The following is a 23760-nucleotide window of genomic DNA, read 5'->3' as shown; positions in this document are numbered from 1 at the left end:
CCCACCTTCGCTCAACCCGATCCTCATCCCACATCGCCTCCGACAGCGTCCACCAGCCTTTTCCATGTCCGCAGACGTGTGATGCCTGCTGACATTCGAAAGCAGCGACACCACCATTGTCAGACAGATAGAAAAACGTCAGACAAACCACGGTTTTTTTTGAGTTTTTGAATTTTTTATTTTAATTTTTTTTTTTTTTTCAATGAACGGGGCCGTTCGCATGGGCAGTCGGGGGGTTTGGCTGGGCCGGCGGGGTCAGTGGGGTCAGTGGCTGAGGGTGGAACGATACTATGGGGTAGAGAGCGGGACCAACCCGTATCGGGTTCTTGGTGTGGCACGGGATGCGGCACTGCCAGAGATCCAACGGGCGTATCTGCGCATGGCCAAGCGCTACCACCCGGACGTGGCGCCCGCGAAGGAGCGCGAGGCTGCGACAGCGCGCTTCCAAAATCTGGCCGCAGCCATGCGGGCCATCCTGGCCCAGCGTGCTGCAGGGGTAGGCAAAGAGGCTGCCTCGATCCCCAAAGACCTACGCGAGGTACTGACGGGCTACGATGCTGCCTTTATCTTTGACTTTGTGCGCGACAATCACGACCCAAGCTTGCAAGCCGAGCTGCACGAGGTGGGCCAGACCATGCAGCCGGCTGGACCCGATCGCACAGGCCTTTTCTTCATGGCACAGATGATGCAGGTATGTGATTTTGTGCTGTGCTGTGCTGCGCCAGAAAAAGAAAAAGGGTCGAAAGAAGCAAGCGTAAGGGTGTACATGCCCTTTCCATTCACGCCAGACCTGGAACGTCATGGTCAAGCCCCGCAGGCCTCAAGTCCACCCTCCGACTCAACTCTGAGCAAGCCCGAAGCACCCGTCCTGGAGATTCAGCAGGGCAAGGATGATGCGCAATCTTGATTTTTTTTTTAAAAAACAAGACGCACTCGATGCATCTTCATTGACTACCGCGGCACCTAGCCTTCCTCCCTCTCTCAGGTGAGATGCCTCGCCGACGCTGCCTTGGTGTATGTATGTGCGGAGAGTCGTGCGAAATCCTGGCGTTCACCAAGGGGCTAGAAAAACGCCTTGCCCCATGGGCCTGGTTGTTTGCTCCTTGAATATACCACGAGTGCGAGTGATATGTCGTTCTCCAGACATTAATGTAGCGCGGGCGCTGTTCAACCTGGTGGCCCGGCGTGCCCAGTGGCCAGACCTGCGACCCGTTCCCTTTTGCCCTTGCCTTGCGGGAGGATTTGAGCGCACTTTTGGGTGCCGCTTGATCCGACCGCAGCCGAGGAAACAAGGGGGCCGATGTAGGCGCAGGTCCCGCTGGTATGCGCTGGGCCGCTGTCAGGTGTTGAACAAAGTCTGCAACGCCGTTGCCTAAAGGCGGCCGGCCCGAGCAGAGACCTCGTGCGCCGTGCAAATGGTGACGGTGACATGTGTTTTCTGTTTTCTTTCCACCTGTGTGAACCCCTCTCATTCGCGTGTCCATGCATGGCGTTGAACAGAGTGCTGCGTTTTGTGTGCGCTGCCCTTTTTGCTGACTCGACATTTCAGAGTTAACTGACCCCATGTTGCTAATTGAGATTAAAATGTCATTCAACAATACGCGGGTAGCTCTGCTCCAAGATTTGGTCGCAAGGGTTGCGCCGAGAAAAATTTTGAACGTTCGCCTTGGTTCGGTTGCGGCTGACGCTGGATATCCAAGCTCACAATGAATTGGTCCGAAATGCGAAAGGGAAAAAAGGGGGTAAAACTTCACCGCGTCAATTTGTTTAAGCAATCGAGGGAGCGGCGCTGGCAATACGAGGCCAGGCATCGGCGGCCTCCTTGGCGACGGGGCCGTTGATAGCAGAGCCCTTCATCTCACCCTTGACGTTGACAATGACACCGGCATTGTCCTCAAAGTAGAGGATGCCACCGTCTTTTCGTCGGAACTGCTTGCGCTGGCGGATAACCACGGCAGGCATGACTAAAATGATCATACGCATTAACAACATGACGTATGAGATGAAAGAAGGCGAGCACAACCAAGGGCAAGCATGCCACCCATGCGACATATGCGCGCCGATCATTTGCACAGGTTAGGCTGCGGGTCAGTCAAGTCACGCACCCTTCTTGCGGAGCTCGGGCTTGCCCTTCTTGACAGTGGCGACGAACATGTCACCAATGCACGCCGCGGGCATGCGGTTGAGGCGAGCACCCCAGCCTACAGACAAGAGCAGATGCGTATGCCAAGCATGTGAGCCAATGATAGCTAGAGCGCGTGCTTTAAGGTGAAAGCAATTTGAGGTGGTCTGAGAAACACACCGTTGACGGCCACCACGTAGAGGTTCTTGGCACCGGTGTTGTCGGCACAGTTCATGACAGCAGCCACGGGCAGACCGAGGCTGATGCGAAACTTGTGGACACGGCCACCTCCAGCTCCACGCTTCGACATGGTGAAAGGTCTAGATGGGGAAAAACCGACAAAGGAAGGGCAGAAAAAAAGTCCAACAAGCGTTGATCAGATCTGTGCGAGGATATGAAGATGGGTGCAGCACCGTCGCCACTCCTGTTGCTACGAGAGCAAACGGTGAAAGTGCTGCGCCCGACTCGAGGGCCTCATGCATTCGGTTGAACCTGTCGGGGTCAGCCCAGGGATGGCAGTGGCAGTTTCGCAGGCTTGACAAAGCCAGGCGCTGTCGGCACAAACGCATTGCATTCCAAAGAATCCTGCACTGCCACCTGGGCTGTCCGGCACTGGCCCCCGGGCCAACCAAGCGCCGCGCGCGCGAGCGCGCGAAGACGTCTCACCGATGCCAGACAACCGGGTCTGTTCACACACACACTTACCAGGGTAGGAAAAAAAAGTGCCCAAGGTTCAAACCACGTTGTTGAAAAAGCGCTTGGAAGCAAGTTTGTTGGCTCAAGCGATGAATCACACCTGGTAGCATATGATTTCGAGGAGTAGCTGTTACCAAGTGGCAGTATTTAAATGATTATGTCAGACGTTTGAGGAGATACAGTTATCATCACCATTCGGAGTTGGGGCTCGATCGGAGCAGATGTGATGCTTGGGCTTGAGTTTCGGAGCAGAGTCATGGGTGGCGGCTGTGGAGACGCTCTCGAAGGTGCGCGCTTGAATGAGCGTGGAGACGCAGTTTAACATGTAAAAAGCAGAGGAAGGCATCAATTCAAAAGAGGCAGAAGGACGGTCGCACAGCGACAACTGAAAGAGGAATAAAGAAAAAAAAAGATATGAAAGCCGAGGGAGGGCCTGGTGGGAAGAGAAGAGAAAAGACTCAACCACGGCAGACAAGGACTACCACTACTAGAATAAGGCAAGACTACCAGGAGAGCAGCTTGGTCTTGCCAGCAGGCTTTTCTGAGTCACACCTGCAAACAGTCAGGCGAAAGGGTGAGGCAGGCGGGGAAGGAAGAAGCAAAAAAAAAAATCCAGGGAGCTGAAACGGGACAAGTGGTTGCGACATACTTTGCCAGCACGCCAATGGCAAAGCGCTTCCAGAGCTTGCTTTGCGCCTTTGAGCTGTGAAAGTTGTAATCACGTGTGGCGTCTGTGCCAGCCTTGCGTAGGATTCTATCATACACCGAGGCGGATGAGCGGCATGGACTCGTGGATGCAGGGGACGAAGTGACGCCCATTGACTTACGCAGCCGAACCACCTGGGTGGTGCATGCCCAGAAACGGGGTCACGTCAAAAACGCGACGATCGGCCGCCAACCAGCAATCATCAGCTCTATGAGGCGGGAGATTCAAAAAGAAAAAAGAAAAAAAGCAAAAAGAGTTTGTGAGCTATGGGCAGGCAAGCAAAAGGGGGTTTCCAGGAGCGAGGGAGGAAGAAACAGGAAAGTAGAGCGAGTTTATTTATCGAGAAGAGAGGGAGAGAGAGGGGTGGGTAGAGAGGAGGGGGAGGAAGGGGAGGAAAAGGAAGAGAGAAGAGAAAAATGAGAAGGCGGAGAGGCGGTATGAATGCTTACGTGTTGTGACGTCGAACTTGGCAAAGGGTAAAGACGCGCTTGTTACAGCCTCGGGAGCGCGAAGCCAGGCGGTCCAAAATGGCTTGGCGCTTGGCGATACAGGCCCCACAAGTCTTGTCGCGACAGGTATCGTCGCAGTGCGGGCACGCATCGCAGCCGGGGGCGGGTTTTGGCGGGCCCGAGTGGTCCTCAACGATGAGACCAAGACCGTCTGGGTCGAGTTGAACAATGGAGGAATGCCGATGACGGGCACGAGCACGGGAGCAAAGGTCGTCCTGACATTCAAAGTTATCGGCCGAGGACTCGAGGCTTGCGGAGGGTCGACGAGCGTTCTTTGCCTTGAGCGCTTTTGAGCTGCTCTCATCGGAGAGGGTGGCGCGCCGGGATTTGGAGCCAGAAATCCATTGTACAAGGGCGCCAAACATGCTGCCGTCGGCACGAGAGGTCTGGCTGGCCGCGGAGGCGGTGGGGCTGGGGGCTCGGGCGCGTGGGTCCGATGCCAACAGACAATCGCAGTTGACGCAGGGGGTGGGCTCAAGCTCCTCGTCACTAGGAGGATCAAGACGGCGAGCAACACGGGAGAAAGAGGACGAGGCAGCGACTGTTTCGGTCATTCTGAAGAGGATCGACCCTGGTTGCCACCACCATCAAGCCTTGAAAGGTTGGGGTTGGGGTCAGGCAAGGGAGGGGAGCAGCCGATGATCAACCAGGGTGCTGACTTGGCAGTCGGCTATCAACCCAAGACACGGATACCAACATTCAATGCAGGCGCTCTACACTCCACACCGGCAGCCCACGGAGCCGAATCAGCAGAGCAGACGAGAGCAGGTGCCGCGTTGACTCGTTTCGCACACACACACGGTCAGTTATGAAAGTGAGAGAGAAGAAGAGAGAGAAAAGAGAGAGAGAGAGAAGAGAGAGAAGAGAGAAGAGAGAGGAGAGAGAAGAGAGAGAAGAGAGAAGAGCGTAGAGAGAAGAACAGAGAGAAGAGAGAAGATACATGTACACAAACACATTTGATGTGAGCGAGTGAGCATGTGACGAATGTCATATCCGATCAAAAGTTTGATACACCACCATTCAGACGTGCGCGTCAGGTTCAGAACGCCAGGGTTCCAGCGCACTACGGGATTTTTGAAAGCATAAGGCTGCCCTTTAATCAATCTGGGCATGCGGGGCTCTGCCATTTCACAGACTCCTGCCATTTCACAGTCTGCCATTTCACACACACAGATTCCGCTTTCACTCGTGCTCACAGCATGTGCGCCCTTGATGGAGGAGGTTCATGAGCGTAAGTATAACCATTATCACACTTTCATGGCCAAAGGATGATGTAATAGGGGAATCGTGGCCGAGGTAAAGCTGTAAAGTGTACATTTGTTCACACTATACATGGCATTATTTGGGTGTGGTGGTGCAAGCCTCTATTTCAACAGAAATCCACCGTCACCGTGTGATACCTCCCCGTTCATTGCATCATCGACGGAACCACGTCAGCAACGTATACCAAGATGTCAGCAATATTTGTCAGCAATATCTGTTGGTAGCTGTCGGGCGACAGACAGCGGCCGATCCGGGGAACGAACGAGCGCTCTGGTTGTCTGGGGTGCACCGGCTTTCCTTCTGGACGGGAGAGCGCGGGAGGAGAGGGCGGCGGCGGAGGAGAAGGAGGCGGAGGAGGAGCAGAAGAACAAGAAGAACAAGAATAAGAAGAGAAGACGAAGAAAAAGGTTGAGCAAGGTGCAGCAAGGGGCCAACGCGGTTCGGATCGCCTCGAGCGTGATAGGGCGCCGGCGCCATGGCCAGCATCTCCGCCCTCAAGACGGTGGCCTCGACCTCGTTCGATCTCCTCTTTGCCGAATTTGTGCGCCACGCAAAGGCGAAACACAGCGAGGTATGCAGCAGCCCTTCATGCCCACGTTTTTCGGCCCTTACGGCTGCTTGTCTGCTTGCAGTCAGTGTGTACACCCGGCGCTCTAGCCAAGCCTCGACCCCAGATGCCCACCCTGGTGCAACAAATGTATTGGGGCAACTCAAGCACTTTTTGCTGTCCTGCTCACTCCTCACAGGCCTCTGCTGCCCAAGCCTGGCTCGAAAAACTGGGCTACCGCGTCGGCCTTATGCTATACGAAGTGTATGTCAACAAGCGATCTGCCCAACCCGCCCGCTGACCCCGGGACGTCTGACTCGTCCCAGCCTCACAGTCATTGTCCATTTATCACAGACACTCGGGCATTAATACTCGCTATCGTCAGCAACTAGACATTCTCCGCAGCATCTGCAAAGACATCTGGCCCAAAATTTACGGCAAAGCTTTGACCAACCTCCGCACAAATCACCACGTACGCTCGCGACTCGCACCAATGCGCGTCTATGCCGGCTTTTTACCACAATGACCCTCACCACCACCGGATTTGCGTTCTCACTTGCACGCACGTTGACCAGGGCACTTACTCGTTTCGAGATGAAGCCTTTGAACCCTTGCGCAAATTGGTCGTGGACAAGGCCACTCCCGAAGATATTCAGCTGGTGCGACTTTGCCTGCTACCCCCTGAACACGTCACCAGGCACATGCATTAGACCCCGCGCAGCCACACCTTGACTTGTCGACCGACGCCCCACTCTCCTGTTACTCCCTTGCCAGCTTTTGAGTTTTCATCGAGGCATTCTACGAGGCGGCTTTGCAACCTTTGGTCTCGACGCTCGTGTCGCCACCGAAGTGACCCAGCTTCCTTCTTGCAAGTATTCTGCCCCTGGCTCACTCTGACCTTTCAGTTGAAGGCTCCGCCACGCCCGCAATTCGTGGCCTTTTCACTTCCACTTCTCATACTCCCCTTGTGCCGTGCCTGATGCCCAATAACCCAACCCGACAGGTACTTTCAACCTTGAAGTGACTGCGCTGCCCTGAGCGTCGAGGCCAAGCCTCCTTTTTGATGCATATGTTCGAGAACCCACCCAGACGCCTCAGGCCATCGGTTGGGTACAACAAACGAAGATGAGAAGACTGGACAACTCCCCTTGCCTTTGAGCCTTTGAGATGCAAATGTACATCAAACCACGCCCAGCCGAGTTTGGCAACCCTTTTGGCTCGACACATCTATAGGTCTACACCCTTCAATCCTTCGCCGGCCCAACGGGGCCCTTGATCATGTAAATTGAGACTGGTTCATCCCAAATCGTGCGCAAGCAGCAGCCATTGGCTCCGCATCATCCAATTCAAACTCCGCAACTTTGACACCGCATAGCGTATAGCACAGTGAAAAGGTCTTTTCGTAGATCGCAACGGGTGAACAACACTAGTTCCCGTCGTTTCTTTCAGAGTTGATGCAGATGTCTGACAATATTGTCACGTTTTTTTGGTTTTTTTTCTTTGAATTTTTTTCCGCCCCCTTTTTGACTTGCTCTCTCTCTCTCTCTCTCGCTCTCTCTCTGTGGCGCGCGCGCTCTCTCTCTCTCTCTCTCTCTCTGGGTAGAGCAAGAAAAGCGCTGTCAGCTGGGGCTGGTTTGTGGCAAATAGGAGGGACAGGACTTGACGGGGACTGTCAGAATGGCGCGACGGGCGTCCAAGCACAAGCGCGAGCCAGCCATGGATGTGCCTGTAGAGTTCAACACGTTCCGATCTGAGTTTGATCAACTGGACGCCGATCAACAGGTATCTCCTCCACCGCCCGTGCAGGTGCCCGATGACCCTGGGCAAGCCGCTCCTCCCCAACCTCTCTCTCTCTCTCTCTCTCTCTCTCTCTCTCTCTCTCACATACTGAATGCTTTTGCAGCGCGCTTTTGCAGACGCCTTTACTTCCGGCGATGTGGGCCTGCAGGAGATTCAGTCTGCTGTCCAAGAGCAGGCTTTGGGCAGCTTTCAGCTCTCCTACCTTGGCAGTGTTCCAGTGGCAGCAGCACGCCTAACCCCTACCATGCTCGACATGTTTGGGAAGCAGGTTGGTTTGGCTTTGGCTCGTCGGTATGAACATCATCCATGTGCTTGAAGCTCAGTAATCCCGTCACAAATCCCGTCAACGCCCCTTCAGGTCATTGGCACGGCGGCTCCGCGGCTAAAACAGCTCAAGCGCAAGCCAGAAACCGTTCACGTTGTTGTCAGCTCCACCGGTGTTCGGGTCAGTCTCACATGCCGCTCACGCCACGCGTCAGGTGCAGCCTGAGCTGTTTTTATTTATTTTTATTTTATTTTATTTTTTTTGGATGTGTGTGTGTGTGTGATTTGCTGAACTTGCTAACTTCTGTGTGCTCTGATCACCCTGTCCATGTCTCTGTCCTCTTGACTGGCCCTGGGGCACAGACGGTCAACAACCAGACCACCGAGGTGCTGAGTGAAGACCAATGGTCCAAGGTCATCTTTGCCTCGGCCGATGCCAAAGACAAGAAACGCTTTGGCTATCTTGCCTTTTATTCCAAACTCGGTCTCATTTATTGCCACGTCTACTCGGCCAAAGAACCCGTACGCTCATCGTCCCTCGGCCCAGGCTCATCTGCCACTTGCTCGCACCTCATGCTCCTCATGGGGGCTGGCCCAAGATTTGCGCGGCTGTTGTAGATCGGATCATGCACTTTGTGCGCAGCAAGCCGACCGATCCCGGTATGCAACACGCCCCCTCAGCCGTGCACGCTCTCGATCTGAATCCTTGTTTTTCCCGATCATTTCACATCCTCCTCCTGCAATATTCCGGCCATTGTATGCGCGTTGGGTCTGGGGAGCACAGTCGTGGAGCAGGATCGGCATCAAAAGGCAACCGGCGCCACCTTGGGCATCTACGAGATGCACGCTTTAGCCATTGCTGTTCCAGCCCAAGATGGCGAGGTGCGTGCGGCTGAGACTCATCCTACCCGCCTTGCAAAGCGTCTCATGGCTCAGCACCCCATCATTGCCCTTGTCGTCCTTTGGACTGGCCTTCTCTAGATGCCAGCCGCTATGCTTGCAGGTCTCGAGGAAAGCATGGCCGACATGAAGAAGAAAAAGCAAAAACCCGCCGACAGCGACGCCATTGTCATGGTCGTTTCATCAGAGGGCATTCGGTATGGTATCGTACGCCGGCCATGCTGCTGATGGCCATCATGGGCCTGCTCCCTCCATGTCTTGTGGATTTCTCAGCGCCCTGGCTGCTGCCAAACTCATTTGCAGCATCGTGGATGCCGTGTCACGCGAGGTCTCGCGATCGATTTTCATCACGGTTTGTGGAACGCTCGCGCCGCCCATGTTTTCAATCGTTTGGTTGGAAGGGAGGATCATGCGCCATCGATCGTCGTCTTGTTCCGATCGTTGCGTTTACCGACCCTTTGCCCGGGCCATCGTGCAGAACATCAAATATGTCAACGAAATTTTTGTCCGTAAAGACAACTACTTTGGTGTGCTCTACACAGGCAAGCAACGTCAAGGCTTGATGTATGGCATCTTCTACAGCCCGCAAAAGGAGGTTGGTCTGTGTTTGATTGCTTTGACTTTGTCAGACTCGTTGCCTCAGCAGCCCCATATCGCATCATTGCATCGCTTCTCGTGCCGCTGTTTGTTGAACCCTTGACAAATGCCCATGTTCCCAGGCGGCCAAGGTATGCGACACAATCAAACAAGCATTTGCTGTGGCCAAGGAGGATGTGGCTGCCCGCCAGGGCAATCCCTTCATGCCCATGGGCTCAATTACGGAGCAGGTCCAGGTCTGTTGGTGCGCCGCATAACACACCATCCATCAATGTAGCCACAGGTTGAAGCAGGTGCTCTGGTGCTCATCCAACACGAATGACAACATTTGCACGAGTAGGGGCCCTTGGCAGCTGTTCAGATTCCGCGTGGTCAGCTGACCGCCATTCGACCCTTGGGTGCCGGACAATTTGGTGAAGTTTACCTCGGTAAGGGCTCAAGACCCTGTGTTCTTTTGCACCTAGACTTCTTCCTTCCTCCTCTTTTGCCTTTTTGTTCTTGTTCTTGTTCTTGTTCTTGTTCTTGTTCTTGTTCTTCTTGCCTCATCCGGATGTCCTCATGGTGAAACCCATGTCTCTGCTCTGCTCGGCTTTAGCTCGCCAGACACTTGACGACGGAACAGAGGCACTTCGGGCGATCAAGATGCTCCGTGGCGTAGCTTCGGCGGAAGATCGCAAAGAGTTTCTGCACGAAGCTGAACTCATGGCCTCGCTCAAGAGTGATATGCTGGTGCGCCGAGGAGTTTGCGGCTTGATTCAGACTCTGTTTCTATACCATGACCGATATGTCTGCCTGTGTGTTGATAGAATGGATTGGCCGGGGTCTGTGCTGCTCAACCACCGTGGCTGATGGTTCTTGAGTTTTGCCAAGACGGGGATTTGCTCTCGCACCTGGAGTCCATGCGCACACGTCGTCGAACCATGCTCCTCAGTGAGCAATTGCGAGCGGGTGCAGACCTTGCCAAAGGTCTTCAGTACCTGGCATCCCAGGTGCGCTTGCGGCTTGAGTGACAAACCTGAAACCTCTTGGTTTGCGGAAAATGCGGCGGGCTTACAGGGTGGCATGCATGGATTGTAGCGCCTGGTGCACCTGGACGTGGCAGCGCGCAACTGTTTGCTGCATCACAATGGTCTTAAGCTCGCTGACTTTGGTGCGTGGCCCCCCCTTGGCTGCCTCAAGCAACCCGGTTTTGAGTGTTGCGCTTGCGCCCAGCAATCCCGACCCTCACCTTTAACTCTTCTTGTCAAATACCATACTTGGCCGCCCCAGGTACAACGCGGCGCTATGATGAGGGCAAGCGATACCACCGCTTGCGCGTGGCCATGAAGCTTTCTATTCGCTGGCTGGCGCCCGAAGCCATGGGTCCGCCACCCAAACTGCTCGGCGGTTGGTACTTTCGACTCGACGTTCCTTCGTGATTGCTGCCAACTACTCACTCTGACCCCATGATGTGGTGTGCAGAATGGTCCGATGTTTGGGCATGGGGTGTTGTGATGCATGAGCTTTTCAGGTAAACGGATAGGCCTTTCAGAGACCCTTGCATTCGGGCTGCCCGTGGTCCAGGTCGTGGCTGACTGGTGTTCCCTGCTTGCTTTTGTGCAAATGCACCTAGCTACGGACGGCGCCCCTATCGCCGCTTGCCCATCAAGGCCGTGCCGCAAGCCGTGCTCAACGGCGAGCGCCTGGCCAAAGATGATGCCTGTCCTGACGACGTTTACGACCTGATGTCCCGTTGCTGGATTCGCAAAGTTCGCGAGCGCCCGTCCTTTGCCAGTATGTTGCTGCGTGCACCAAAAGCCTTGACCCAGTGGGCACTGGGAGTGGGATTTGAGCGCCGGGCCGTGCTTTGAGTATGCGCTCACGCTGATGGAACCCGTAGACATTGTCGAGGAGCTTGATGCAATCCAGGGTACGCTCCAGGAGACGCCCCGCTCGTATGCGCGCATGCTGGATGATGCCGCTGGCAGCAGCGAGTTGAGTGTTGCCGACCTGGCGATACAGCAGCAGAGCCTGCTTGAGGATTACGTCATTCCCGAGGGCTTGTCTTGAGCTGTGGGTCATTGTCTGCCAAGAGCGCGCGTGGAGGATGTTGGAAATAGTTGCAGGCTTGTGGCGTGCGCTGTGAGGTATCAAAGTCGATTCTGGTATAGCATCTCTTAGTTGTGTGTCGTCAAACGCAGGCTTTAGCGGTCAGGGCTGTAGCTCTGCAAGTACGCCGGTAGAGCTTGCTTGCGCAGTGTCTCTTGGCGGCGTTGCAAGCGTTTTGCCTTGGACACGGCGCCTGGCGGGGTGTTCATCTGACAAGGGCAGGAAAGCATGAGGAGACGAGCATCACACAGCACTTAAAGTGAGCGTGTCGGTCATGGCTGCAAGTGCCATGTCGATGGTAGGAGGCACAGGCGTCAGTGTCAGTGCGTACCATGCGAGGGAATGGGTTTTGATAGTGTTGAGCGAGCTCAATGCGGGATTCGGCCTCGGCTATGTAGCGCGCAATATCTGCTGGCTCGGTCACCTATGCTAGACGCACAGCTATGAGGCCGAGTACCTTTTGGCAGTTTTGTAGCGGTGACGGGAAACGAGATGCGCACGGTTTTATTCGCCTTGAACAGGCGACGCGCCTCCGTCTTGATGTACTGGCGCTCAGCGGCTGTCTCGCTCGCTTCTTGCGCTTGCCAGCTCCGGGCCTATCACCATTCACGTTGGCATCAATCAGCCACCCGCGCTTTCCCCGCGGCACCTTCTGGGCCAACGAAACGCCTCCCACCTGTCGCATAATGCTCCGATACAGGCGAAGCACCTGTCCCCGTGTCCCCGTACTCGCCATCCCAAACGATGATGCGCTTCTCCACCTGAAAATGGCTGGAGAGATTATGAGAGAGAGAGAGAGAGAGAGAGGAAAGGGGGGCGGGGCAGGGGAGACAGGCTGAGAACACACACACACACACACACACAGAGACGGGCAGAGAGACACACGCAGACGGGCAGAGAGAGACAGACTGAGACAGCAGAGCAGAGAATTGCTTGAAAGGAAGAGGCAGGGAGTGAGTGTGAGGCAGGGAGTGAGTGTGAGGGAGGGAGAGAGAGAGAGAGAGAGAGAGAGAGAGAGAGAGAGAGAGAGAGAGAGAGAGAGAGAGAGAGAGAGAGAGAGAGAGAGAGAGAGAGAGAGAGAGAGAGAGAGAGAGCAGACACACAGTCAGACATACAGTCAGAAAGAGAGAGAGGAGAGAAAAAAAAAAGAGAGAGAGAGGAAGTTTTGATTTTTTTCATTTTTTTTTTTATGCGATACGGTGTCTGTGGCGCTGGCGCTGCTGGCTTTTGGCGCTGGCTTTTGGCGCTGGCTACGGATCCATGGGAGCAGCTTTGGGGGCAGTGACTGCTTGTGATCAATATTATTATTGTCCGTGTGTATGGGTTGGGCGTTGAACGCCAAAGAGTCGCAGGTACTTTTTGCACCTGGGTCTGAGACGTTAAAATGGCGGCGCTCGGTTTCAGTGATCAAGAGCTCAAGGCGCTGCTGGCGAGCGACAGCGGGGATAAAAAGGCTGGCAGTGCCTCAAGCAGGCGGTCTGCTCGCCCACCATCTGCGTCTCAACCACCACCAGCCCAACAGGCTTCAAAGCCACAGGTGCGATGACCGCACAGCAGGCTCATGGCCTTGCTTGGCCGTTTTTGCCCCTCTCTCTCTCACTCACTCACTCACTCGCCGTTTGTGATCGGCGTATACATGTAGCGGGGGTTAGGCGCGCGTCGGAATGGTCCGCGCCGCTCCACAGGTGAAAGTGACCAGCCGCCAATGGTGCGGCTCGCGCCCAAGAGTGTCAATGACGAAGGTCTTGCGACGGAACACACCGCCTTGTGCTCAGAGAAGGCTCCTGCTGTGCCAACAACCACCCCGCCATCCGAGGCACCCTCTGCTACGAAACCTTCCCCGGCAGTCGTAGAAACCACCGATCCGACGACAGCAGCGGCGGCGGCGGCGGCGGCGGCGGCAGCGACAGCAGTGGTGGCGGCAGCAGCAGCAGGGCCCCCAGATCAGACGGCGCCGCTGCCCGAGGTTGAGCTGGCCGATGAGCCCACGCCAAAGATTCTCTCGACTTGGGAAGAGGTCGAGCGCCGCAAACGCGAAATCGAGGCTGCCAACAAGCGACGTCAGCAGGTGAGGCGCCAGGCACCCGGACCCCATGTTCCCAATCCCGCGAATCTTGAATTCGGCACCTGTGCGCAACTGGTCATGCCCTGACACCCCAAACCTCCAAACTCGAGCCCTCTCTAGCTTCTGAAGAAGACACTGGCATCTCGCCAGACGCAAGTGATCAGTGAGGCACAAAAGCTCAAGCAGCTGCAGGTTCGTTGCAGCCAGGCCTTTGAGTCGGGGGTTCAACCCAATATGCGGACACCAATTTACGGGCGCTTGCTTCAGCCCAAGCTAACACCCAGCCGCCATGGGCGCGCCGCAGGCTGAGCTGAACCAACTGGAAAAAGACTTGAGTTTTGATATTAATTTAATTCGTGGCCGCATTGAAACTTCGGCCCGAGAATACGAAACTGCAAAGTAAGTACTCAACCCCTTTCGCTCGTGCCAGTGCCTGTATTACCTTGTCAAGCACGTGCTGCTTTCCCAATCATGCCTGACACTATGGATGTGGGTCCTTTCTTAGAAAACGCTTCGACCACGCAGAGCAGGAATATGTGACTGCAAAACTGCAGCTCCATCGCACGCAGGATATGAAAGAGCAGCTGACTGAACATCTTATGGTACGCCACGCGGCGAGCACTCGCATTCACGCATTCGGCCCCACGTGCTCTCATTCTGGTGTGCACGTGAACTGCCAGCTGATCATCCAAAAGCTTGAGGAGCGCAAAGCCGAAAAACTAGAGGCCATGTTACAGCAGCTCCACATGCCGGACGTCGACGGTGAAGCGCCTACGTCAGCGAGTGACCCCCAACCCGATTCCACACCAATGTCGACTTTGACCCCCGATCCGGATTCGGCAGCGCCGACATCAGCCGAGGACAATGCGCCGGTGTCCTCTCAAACTGCAACCCTGGAGGAGGCCCCTTCTAGCCATCACCAAGAAGCCAAGCCCAATTGAGACGTGTTATTGCATGCTACTTGAACAGGACAGACCACGAGCTGCTTGGTCATTTCTCATCAACTTGGCGTCCGATCCAAGGTCGCCAATCTCAAATTGAGTTTGAACCACCCAATCTTTGGCACAAATTAAATCCCAAGTCACAACGGCAGCAAAGCAGCTTGGGGGACAACAGGAATCCAAGAAATTATAAACGAATCATGTCAAGGCTATGGGTGACCGCCCACCAGGGCAGGTCACATGGCAATTACTATGCCTATACAGGTGAGTACATGCCCAGCTTGGTGCCAAAATCAAGTTGTGCGCGCTTCTGATCACGCCCTTCCATGCAAGCATCCACGAGCTTAAACTGTTCCAGTCGAATAGCACATGAATCGATGAGGTCAGATCCCACCACATACCACGCCGCTCTCTCGATAGTCACAGACGTACCACTTCATTGATGGCCACGATAAATACAGGCCACAGTAACGGTAGCACCAGCAACTCCGTAGAAAGCTATACATCCGGCCCAAGCGGGATCATGATGACAAAAGTCGTGTGTCACATAGGCCAAAGGCGAAAAGGTGCCACCCAAGAAGACGACAGGGGCAAACGTACATCGCTGAGGTAGACGCTCGGTCCAGAGCGGCCGCGCACCACGGAGAGCGCCACAAAAAAGTACAACGTTTGCAAGGCCAATGCCAAGGCAGTCAGCACCACCCAGATCCTAACAGCAACAAGCAAGGCGTTAAGATGTGAAACAGGCTCAATCATATTCAATCTGTACAATTACCCACGCGACCCAAGCGACGCTTACTTGTTGCGCAGAGGATTAAAGCGATGGACTCCGCGCGTCCGATGCAAGTAGCTGGATCAAGCGCTCATGAACTCTCAGTCTCAATCGCATGTACTCAAGCGGTAATGTGCGCTCTACCAACCTCATGGAACTGATGCAGGTGTAAAAGGTGAAAAGCCAAGCCACAGTGTTTTGCGCAAACACCAGTTCCTATGATTTCATGCAGGCTGAGTCGAACGCTGGAATTCTTCCAATTCCCAAAGGCCGTGGCGCCACACACCTCAAGCTCTTCGGTGGCACGGCCATTCCAGGTGTGCGCCCGTGGAAATTCGCGATCACCCAGCAATGAATGACATGTGCCATCACGTTTCGCGCACAGCTCGAAAAGCATCAAGGCAAACGTGATAACACACACGAAGCCGGTCGTCAAGCACCTGCGCAAGAACAAGTGTCGTGAGGAGCGTCCCTCAGACCTTCCCATCGAACCATCTTCGAGCCATGCAAAATCTCGTACCGGATACCAAAGGCACCAAGTAGGTATTGAACGCTGGTAATGCGGTCCTTGGCCCGACTAGTGTGCACCTTCATAATGGCTACGCAAACCCAAGATTAATGACATCATGATACCAGAGCAGCTCTCAAAGACACCGCGCCAATGATGGCACTAGCCACCTCCGGGCCTTTGACAACAAAAACTGACCTCGTTCACCACGCGTGAAGAGCATGGATATGGCCATGCAAGGCAGCACGATGGCCATCAGGAAGACCACCTGCAAGCGCAGCCACAGATCGCTGAGTGTTCAAACGAATGCAAAGAAGAGCTGGTCCAAGTGCCTGCTCGCAACGCTGCACAAACCTGAAAGCCGGAAAATAATGGGGGAAGAAAAAGCAAGTGGGCCGCGAGTTGCATCAACGCCAGCAAAAGCCCATGAAAAAGCAGAAATGTAAACATTTGAGTCACGTTCACTGTCAGGCGGCGTGCTTCGGCAATCAAGGCCGTGATGCTGCGTTTAACCCCCGTCCCCGGAAGGGCCACATCCAGCAGGCAAGTTAAGACCATGAGAAGGTGACAATCAAGCAAGCCATGCGCATGCAGGCTACCCCTGAACCGGGCGCGGCACGCATTCAGGGAATCGCTTCACTCTTGTACACGCCAAAGCAGCCTCACCGGACGTCGTCGTGGCGCTTCATGTGCAGTGCACACGGCAAGGAGGTGAGCGCGGCCGACACCTCCTCGGCACTGTGCGGCATTATCCGAGGAAGGTCGTAACGTGGTCGCTTATTCGAGAGGGAGCATTTGATACGAGCATATGGCCAGTTGCAGAACGAAGCGCGCTCAGGGTCAACGGTAAATGCCAGGTCTGCCTGGGCGTAGGAAAGCATATGCTCGCTGTGCAGGCTTGACCCCAATGCACAGACAGTCTATCGCACCGGGGCGTCATGGACTGTAAGAGGCTTTCATGACCTGATTCAGGAAACAAAAAGAGAGATGGCCTTACCCGGTCATTTTCCTGCATGATGGCAATCATTTCTTGGGTAGCGCTGGGTGAGGCTTCCGAAAACAGAGGAACCAGCAAAGGCACATTATCCACGTCCTGCGCAGGTGGCATGCCAGGTCAACGCGCGACAAAGTCAAGTCGATAATTGCCGACCATCAAGGATACATACCGAAAGATGTGGTCGCACAGCTTGGATACCACGTGGCAGGTTGGCGTGGTTGATGACATAGGCATCACCTCCCTAAAATATGAACGCCAGACCACAGGAGTGGGATATGGCTTGCCAAAACGCAAACTGTTCCCCCTTCCCCCGCCGCGCACCCTTTGCATAGCAGGTCGCGGCCGCAAAGCAAGTTCTTCGGTGGTTTTCAAGAGCACACACACACACACACACACACACACACACACACACACACACACACACACACACACACACACACACACACACACACACACACACACACACACACACCTGACCGTCGTCGCTCAGCGAGATGAAACAGTTCCACCCCGTCTCGAGTCCCATGTCCTCAGCTAGTGCCTTGCTTTGCAATTCGTTCTCTGCGGAGAAGTACACAAACCGGATGCCTGCAGAGTGGTAGAACATCAATCAGTTGGTGGGCAACTGCGGAGAAGGATAGACAATGCCAAAGTATAGAAAAGCAACAACACACAAGCAAAGGCAGAGCCGTCTGCAAATAGTCGCACCTGCATCGTTGAGGTCCTTGATAAGCTCGGTCACGTCCTCAGACGCACGATGCCGAACACCAATGGCGCCCAAGAGAATCTGGTCGCGTTGTATGCTACAGCGCAGCACGGGCACTGTGTGAGATTCAACAGCTCTCATTTGAGAGAAGGGGGCAAGCGAATGACGAGTCCAAACAAGAATCAGCAATTTGAGCACAGAAACAAAGTTAATGTTCTTCGAGGGCCTGGGCGTGCACCATACTTTTCGAGCGATCGTTGCCAATTGGAAGGGGTCGAGCTGGTGGACGCGGCACGAGTGCTGCGGAATGGGAGACCCAAGTTAGCCGCTGTGGTCTGGTTGTCATTCACCCGGTTGGTGTCTGCCAGCAAACGCGAAGGGTGGACGCTAAAGTCGACATCATCCATATCTTTGGATTCGTGAAGCGGAGAGTCGGACACGGGACTTATAGGTGCGGTTGCAACGCCATCTTCCTCGTGATCATCTGAAGCTTGCTGGGTGTCATGATCCGACACGTTGGCCGGGGCAAAGTCATGGGGCGCACTCTCCCCGAGGTGCTCCAATGATCGACGCGCGTGCGGGTAATCGAGTGAACTGGTACTGCGACGACGGGTATGCTCAGCACTGTTTGGGCGCGTGAAATCACCGTCGGTCTCAGAACGACGAAGGAATGTGCGCATCTCGCCCGAGGGTGGCTTGTACAGCTCGTGTGAATGGCTACGGGCCCTTTTCACGGAGCGCAAGCCATCATCGATACTGCGACTGATGCTGGCGCTATGATATCGAGGCTGGCGAGCAAAGTCATCGTGACTTTCCTCGTGCTGTGAGTCTCGATCTGAGTCATGATCCGAAGCGTGAGTATGGTCGTCTTGGCCGTGTGGGGCGTGTTGATCATGGCTGTTGCTGCGGTTGTCAGCTGGATCTCGACGGCGCTCGTCCCGTTCATCCTCACCATCCCGTAAGTCTCCGTCGTCGGTTGCGCTGCTGTCAAAGCGTCGTGTACGCGGGGACCGGCTCTTGTGCGTGCCAGCGACATCGCTGAGTTCGTCAACGGCAGCTGAAGTAGCCCGCGGTAGGTCCTCCAGGCTCGCCGTGTGTTGGTGCTTGCGCTTTGGGCGGCGCTTGCGTGGTGAATCGCTGGGCGGACGGTTGGCTGCGTGCTTCTTGGCCATTCGAGTAAACTTTTCCAGCAGGCGGTTTCTGAACACATGAACATGACCCAACACAGAAAAAAAAAAAAAAAGACAAAGATGAGCATGTTGGCAAGACTCGAGCCGCTGTCATCTTGAGAAAAGGGGACGACGCGCACGTGGCAAAGGGTACAAGTGCAAAAGCGAGCGAGCTCTTGACGGAGAGGTGTGTCGCGATGATCGACAAACCGAGAATTTTCCTTGTGTGGTGCCAGGCGGGGGTGCTCATGAATAGGTGCCGCATCCGTGGGACGAAAGGCTTTGGGTACTGCCGCTGCCATCTCGCTTAAACGAGCCGCAAGGGGGATGGCGGCTGCAGAGTCGGCGCCGATTTCAGCGTAGGTGGTCTTGAGTGGTGCGGTACTGATTTTGCGCATGGGACGGTAAGCGAGGGCATAACAGGACATGCCATCGGCGTGCGCCGCCTGAAAGTCAAGGATGCGGCTTCGCAGCTTCTCATCCAGAGGCACCACATTCATCCCGTCCCAGGCACCTGTGCAGTGGTCGAGAACCATCTCGCAGGTGCCGGAAGAGAGCATTTGCATCGTCTTGCCCTTGTCCTCCTCCACCACCGTGGCAATCATGTGTGGAAGGGCCGCGAGTGAGAGCAAAAGACGATGGCGCCGTGCATTGGCCGTCTCGTCGTAAGTCTGCGTCACACGCGAGGCCATAAAGTCTGGCACGCCATTTTCAGGTGCGACAAAGGAGGCCTTGCGCTCTTTGGCAGCGGCAGCTTGAGCAATCGCCATGTCATGATAGGGTGCAACGGTGACCAGGCGCTGATAAATGCGAAAGCGATCGACGGCTTCGGAGGTAAAGCCAATGGCCGCGGCAAGCGGACACATGCACACTTGGCGCTGTGTGTAACTCCGGCATCGCGCCGAGGGAAGGTGATCACAGCTTGGCGCACCACGTTCACGCACGTCAATGGCTATTGGTGTGCCCCCCACCCGGTCCAGTGAGACAAAGCACCGCCGCACCCAGGTTGCGGGGATTGCCTGCGCTACTCCATTTGCTGTAGGTACCGACAGCCAAAATGACAACAAACCTGCAAGGTGGTCCATAAAATCAGCCCCATGATCGCTGTGCATGCAGTGCGTATTGAGAAGCACATTCAAGCCGATGGGTCGCAGGCTATCCGAGTGCATTGTCCGCGCATCTGTGGGTACGCATGGGAGTGCCCCCGTGGGTTCTGTAAAGACAAGGCATTGTGGACAGCACCAAGCAGGCAGAAGAAATGTGGCAGGCAATCCAACACCGACCACTATCTTCGAATGTCACTGGGCTGCCAAAGGAGGTGGACTCCGGGCGCGTTAGCTTGAGCTCTGTAGCCACCGTTGCTTCGGCTAGAGGGGCATCTGCAGAAACAAGTTTGAATTGTCATGGACGGTTGTAGCGTCATTCTAAGAGCAGTACTGTCTCTTCAAAAGCTAGGGTTGATTGTCACCGACCTTCGTCTTCATTGCTATCAAAAAACATGACGCGATCTGGCTGCGGTGCAGGGTCTGCTAGCACGCCTTCCTTGTCCAGAAATGTGAGGGTTGAGAGCCTACCGTGCCGACCCAAGGAGGAGTGAGGAGAAGAGAGGGGGCCACAAACGGTGGCCTGGGTCTTTGATTAGTGCACGGGAAAGTACACGCTGACTGGGCGCCGGCTCTTAACGTACGTGCCCAGAACAAAGACGAGATTCGTGTGTCGGACAAGTCCTTGCAGATAGTCCCCCTTCATGATGCGCCAGAGGGTGGACCACACCAGAGAGCTGGGTGTGAAAATAACCGTGTCTAGGTTTTGGTTCACAGAACGAGCGAGTTGAAACATGAGGGTCGACAAGGTGTTGTCACGTGGAAAAACTCAAGATTGCACCGAGTATGGGTATTGACAGGCCGTTTTGTAAGCAATACAGGAGAGGTGGGAGAATGGAGGGGGGCGGAAGGGGCAATGGTAGGACGAGTGCGTGAGTGACCCGCACCGCTGCTGTCGGTGTCAGCGTCCTCCTCCTCCCAGGAGTCAAGGCTTGAATCATCGTCTTTGGTTTCCTGCACATTTCCTCCCAGGAACATGGCCAGGGTTCGCGCGACCACAAAGCTGCGATTTGAAAGTTTGGCACGGCGTGTAGTGAGAGCAAGAAAAGGAACGTAGGCTGGGCAAGATTGGCATCATGGCGCAAGATTGCGACAACCTACTGGTTGGAAAAAATCCAGATATATGGCCAGGACAACGGCAGCAGAGGTAGCAGAATCATGATGGGGATCACGAAAAACTGCTCTGTCCAGGTGCCAATGTCTACAACATGCCAAGACGACAGCTTGAGTAAGGGTTTGAAACACTCCCTCGGTCCCCAGTCTTGGTGGGGACGCATGAAGGTTGACATCCCCTTGACTACTTCCTTCCCGAGAGCGGGTGAGCGTGGTGAATGTGTGTACTGGCGAGGCCGTACCGTCGGGGGTGAGCAAAACGTGCAGCAGGCTGGCGATGAGCGTGACGACAAAAATGCAAATGCATGCCCGCTACAACATACAAAACGCCGAAAGGCATGCATTCGTCATGAGGGCCGCGTGTTGGCGGAAAGCAAATATATCTGAGAGTGGGCTGGGGCGTTGCAGCAGGATCACAAGCCAACTATGACCATGCGGGCCAACCTGGAGCAGAATGCTGGTGGTTAAGCGAGATATCTGCAGCCAGCTATTGGAGCGGCTGTCCAAGAGACGCTTGGCCTCGCGCAGCTGAGCACCCAAGGGTGTTTCCAACACTCGAAATGGAACGCGCCTGAGGATGAGAGGAAACAATCGGGATCAGCAAAAGGGTCGCCGCTCGTTGGAGAACAGAGACCCCGAGAGGCTTGCGCAAAAGAGCAACGCCTGCTCATCTTGACGCACTTGAACGGGTGTCCAACTGCTGGGCTTTCTTGCATCTCTGTGGCGGCTGCAAATACATCTCCCTTGGAGAGGCTGACTTCAGCCACGGCAAGCTGTGGGTCTGAGTGATTCGGAGCGCATCCCCGCAACCGCCCGTCAGCACATGCGCACGAAAAGCGACGTGAGGCCAAAAGTAATGGGGGTTGGCTGAATACGGGGTTGGGTTGCAGGGCAAGAGACGGTCGCTGGACTGGAGCAGACCTAGTATATGTGTGCTGGGGCGTTGTGCAGGCTCCGTTGCCTGGCTGACCAAGCTGGGCTTGGCCGTGGATAAACGATGCTCTGACTCGCTTCGTCTGAGAAATATGGGGAGATTTAGGTTGGTCAAGCCGTCACGAGTCCAGATGAGGCTGCACCACCACGTGATCGAACCCTCGTGTGGGCTCGTGGATCAAGAGTCAGAAAAGACTAAGAGGCGCCTCTTACATAAGAAGCCCGCTGTTTCGCAGGCCTGACGCGGGGTGCGTCTGCTCGCGTGGGTCACGGCACCTGCAAGAATGGCATGAGTGCGGGTGCGCAAGGATCGACATGCAAGATTGCGAGGGGCTGTAATTGGCAGAATCGTACATGCAGGCAGCAGCCGGGGCACGGTCTCCGCCGGCGAGATAGATAACATCACCCTTGACGAGCAGGTTGTTTGGCACGTAAACGAGTCTCTAGACGGGCGAGCGGGCTTCAAAATGAGGCTTCTGGCATCGATCGCTCAATGTGGCTGCGCGATGGAGGCCACGCGATTGCGGTCGAGCCTAACGTTGTCACGCAAGCATAGCGACTGGGTACAAGAGGAGGATGGAAAAGCAGAGGTAACATCAGGGTAGTGACGCTCTGGGATGTCCCAGGCACCATCCAGCTGTTTATAGCGTTTCAATCTGAAGGTTTGACCATCGGGAAAGATCCCCCAAGACACACAAAAAAAAAAGAGAGCAGGATGACAAGCAAGTGGAAATGTGATGTCAGGGTTGAGATTTGCTCTGGGCTGGGCTGAGCTGAACGGTGCAGCTTTGAGCAGGTGTAGTACGGACATTGCGGCAAGATTCTGTGCCACTTCATTCTGTTTGAGTCGGTGCTCCCGGCGGAGAAGATACTAAAGGGGTGTAAAAGCCATCACGGGCCAGTTCATGCGGAACAACACACGGGGTGAGCCTCGCTGGAGGCGCGAAAACATGCAGCTCTCGCGAATTGAGGGCATCAGGCACCTACAGTGACCAGAATGCAGTTGCAGATGAGAATGCCCGCTACGCCGGCGGCGCTATCGATACGATAATGCTCATCGTATTCCAGAGTCAACAAGCTGTGATGCGTACACGTTGGCACAGAGGTGAGCTGGCTCTAATCCGTATGCATCAGCGAATCGAAGACCAAGCCGATAGCTAGGTAATCGCCAAGACCTGCCTGTAAATGATGAGCGGTAAGGCGAGGACGCCAGAGATGACGACGCTCAGCTGCAGCGAGATGTGATCGGTGGGCCAGAGCCAACCTGGGACACCCGGAAGAAACAAGAACAAGCAGTCGCTTAGAATGCAAGAGCAGAAACAACACTGGCTTGATAGCCCAGCTGCCTGCCAACGTGACGGACCGACACGCAGCTTGATGCTGCTGGGAATCTTGATGATCCACGGCAGGGCGTGTACGTCGTGCTGCCATTCCTGTAAGACAGTGCGTGCCTCCTACCAATCAAGCGAGCATGATAGGTGAGAGAAGGAAGCGTTGAGCTGGTGTAGAGAACGCTGTATCGGGTCGGAGCGCGGGAAGACTGCAGAGCTTGCGCCGGGAAACCTCACCGAGAAGAGGGCACGGTAGGCGGTGGCCGAGTTCATGCTGTCGGTGATGGACTATCACATTCAATCCAAGGCGCCTGCCGCCGCGCGCAGCTGCAGCCTCTTCCCTTGGCCGCACAATCAACACGAAATGAAAGGTAACTGGCACGGCCACCCCAACTTTCCAGCGCAAGATGGCGTCCAATCACTCTATCCCGCTCGTCAGTCGAGCGCTCATGATGCGACACACACGCCGTCAACCCCCTCCCTCACTCACAGCGCCAACAGCCCGCAAGAAAAAAAAAAAAATTTAGAGCGAGAGAGAGAGAGAGAGAAGCGCGCGAAAGGAAGTGTGAATAAAGTTACGCCTGAACGCTATCGTCGTAACTTGTCAGATATTCTATTTATAGCTGGAGG

The 23760-nt window shown here is 55.1% G+C and overlaps 6 protein-coding genes across 6 annotated transcripts; 3 read left to right on the top strand and 3 right to left on the bottom strand.

Annotated features, from left to right (window-relative positions):
- Positions 1-220: 220 nt before the first annotated feature.
- On the top strand, positions 221-907 carry MONBRDRAFT_10992 (uncharacterized protein; the record flags this gene model as incomplete). Its single annotated transcript, XM_001748782.1, has 1 exon — positions 221-907. The coding sequence occupies one exon, from the start codon at positions 221-223 to the stop codon at positions 905-907; it is 687 nt and encodes a 228-aa protein (XP_001748834.1).
- Positions 908-1695: 788 nt separating this feature from the next.
- On the bottom strand, positions 1696-4835 carry MONBRDRAFT_38449 (uncharacterized protein). The gene is made up of 5 exons (XM_001748710.1): positions 3974-4835; positions 3468-3572; positions 2303-2442; positions 2106-2201; positions 1696-1964 (listed from the first exon to the last, which is right to left on the bottom strand). The coding sequence occupies exons 1-5, from the start codon at positions 4585-4587 to the stop codon at positions 1768-1770; spliced, it is 1152 nt and encodes a 383-aa protein (XP_001748762.1). The 5' UTR covers positions 4588-4835; the 3' UTR covers positions 1696-1767.
- Positions 4836-5771: 936 nt separating this feature from the next.
- MONBRDRAFT_33842 (uncharacterized protein) lies at positions 5772-11555 on the top strand (the record flags this gene model as incomplete). Its single annotated transcript, XM_001748781.1, has 22 exons — positions 5772-5867; positions 5929-6107; positions 6198-6315; positions 6419-6502; positions 7304-7442; positions 7760-7911; positions 8002-8088; positions 8271-8429; positions 8507-8567; positions 8692-8789; positions 8889-9004; positions 9081-9159; positions 9286-9402; positions 9527-9640; positions 9745-9832; positions 10000-10133; positions 10211-10393; positions 10482-10554; positions 10674-10790; positions 10866-10914; positions 11017-11177; positions 11284-11555. The coding sequence occupies 22 exons, from the start codon at positions 5772-5774 to the stop codon at positions 11451-11453; spliced, it is 2574 nt and encodes an 857-aa protein (XP_001748833.1). The 3' UTR covers positions 11454-11555.
- Positions 11556-12272: 717 nt separating this feature from the next.
- Positions 12273-12605, bottom strand: MONBRDRAFT_28334 (uncharacterized protein; the record flags this gene model as incomplete). Its single annotated transcript, XM_001748709.1, has 1 exon — positions 12273-12605. One exon carries the CDS (start codon positions 12603-12605, stop codon positions 12273-12275), a length of 333 nt encoding a protein of 110 aa, XP_001748761.1.
- A 429-nt stretch (positions 12606-13034) lies between these two features.
- Positions 13035-14498, top strand: MONBRDRAFT_28333 (uncharacterized protein; the record flags this gene model as incomplete). Its single annotated transcript, XM_001748780.1, has 6 exons — positions 13035-13122; positions 13178-13560; positions 13678-13749; positions 13862-13956; positions 14063-14159; positions 14238-14498. 6 exons carry the CDS (start codon positions 13035-13037, stop codon positions 14496-14498), a joined length of 996 nt encoding a protein of 331 aa, XP_001748832.1.
- A 543-nt stretch (positions 14499-15041) lies between these two features.
- On the bottom strand, positions 15042-22202 carry MONBRDRAFT_33841 (uncharacterized protein; the record flags this gene model as incomplete). Its single annotated transcript, XM_001748708.1, has 23 exons — positions 15042-15207; positions 15298-15348; positions 15419-15486; positions 15557-15710; positions 15791-15869; positions 15977-16046; positions 16776-16871; positions 16945-17016; positions 17248-17363; positions 17484-17578; positions 17725-18681; positions 18861-19602; positions 19720-19830; positions 19934-20029; positions 20123-20220; positions 20338-20452; positions 20641-20756; positions 20855-20954; positions 21109-21178; positions 21311-21437; positions 21548-21647; positions 22013-22075; positions 22154-22202. 23 exons carry the CDS (start codon positions 22200-22202, stop codon positions 15042-15044), a joined length of 3711 nt encoding a protein of 1236 aa, XP_001748760.1.
- Positions 22203-23760: the final 1558 nt, after the last annotated feature.

This window comes from Monosiga brevicollis, genomic scaffold (assembly GCF_000002865.3).
Source record: "Monosiga brevicollis MX1 MONBRscaffold_25 genomic scaffold, whole genome shotgun sequence".
NCBI lineage: Eukaryota > Choanoflagellata > Craspedida > Salpingoecidae > Monosiga > Monosiga brevicollis.
This window is presented reverse-complemented; position numbering and strand designations above follow the sequence as displayed.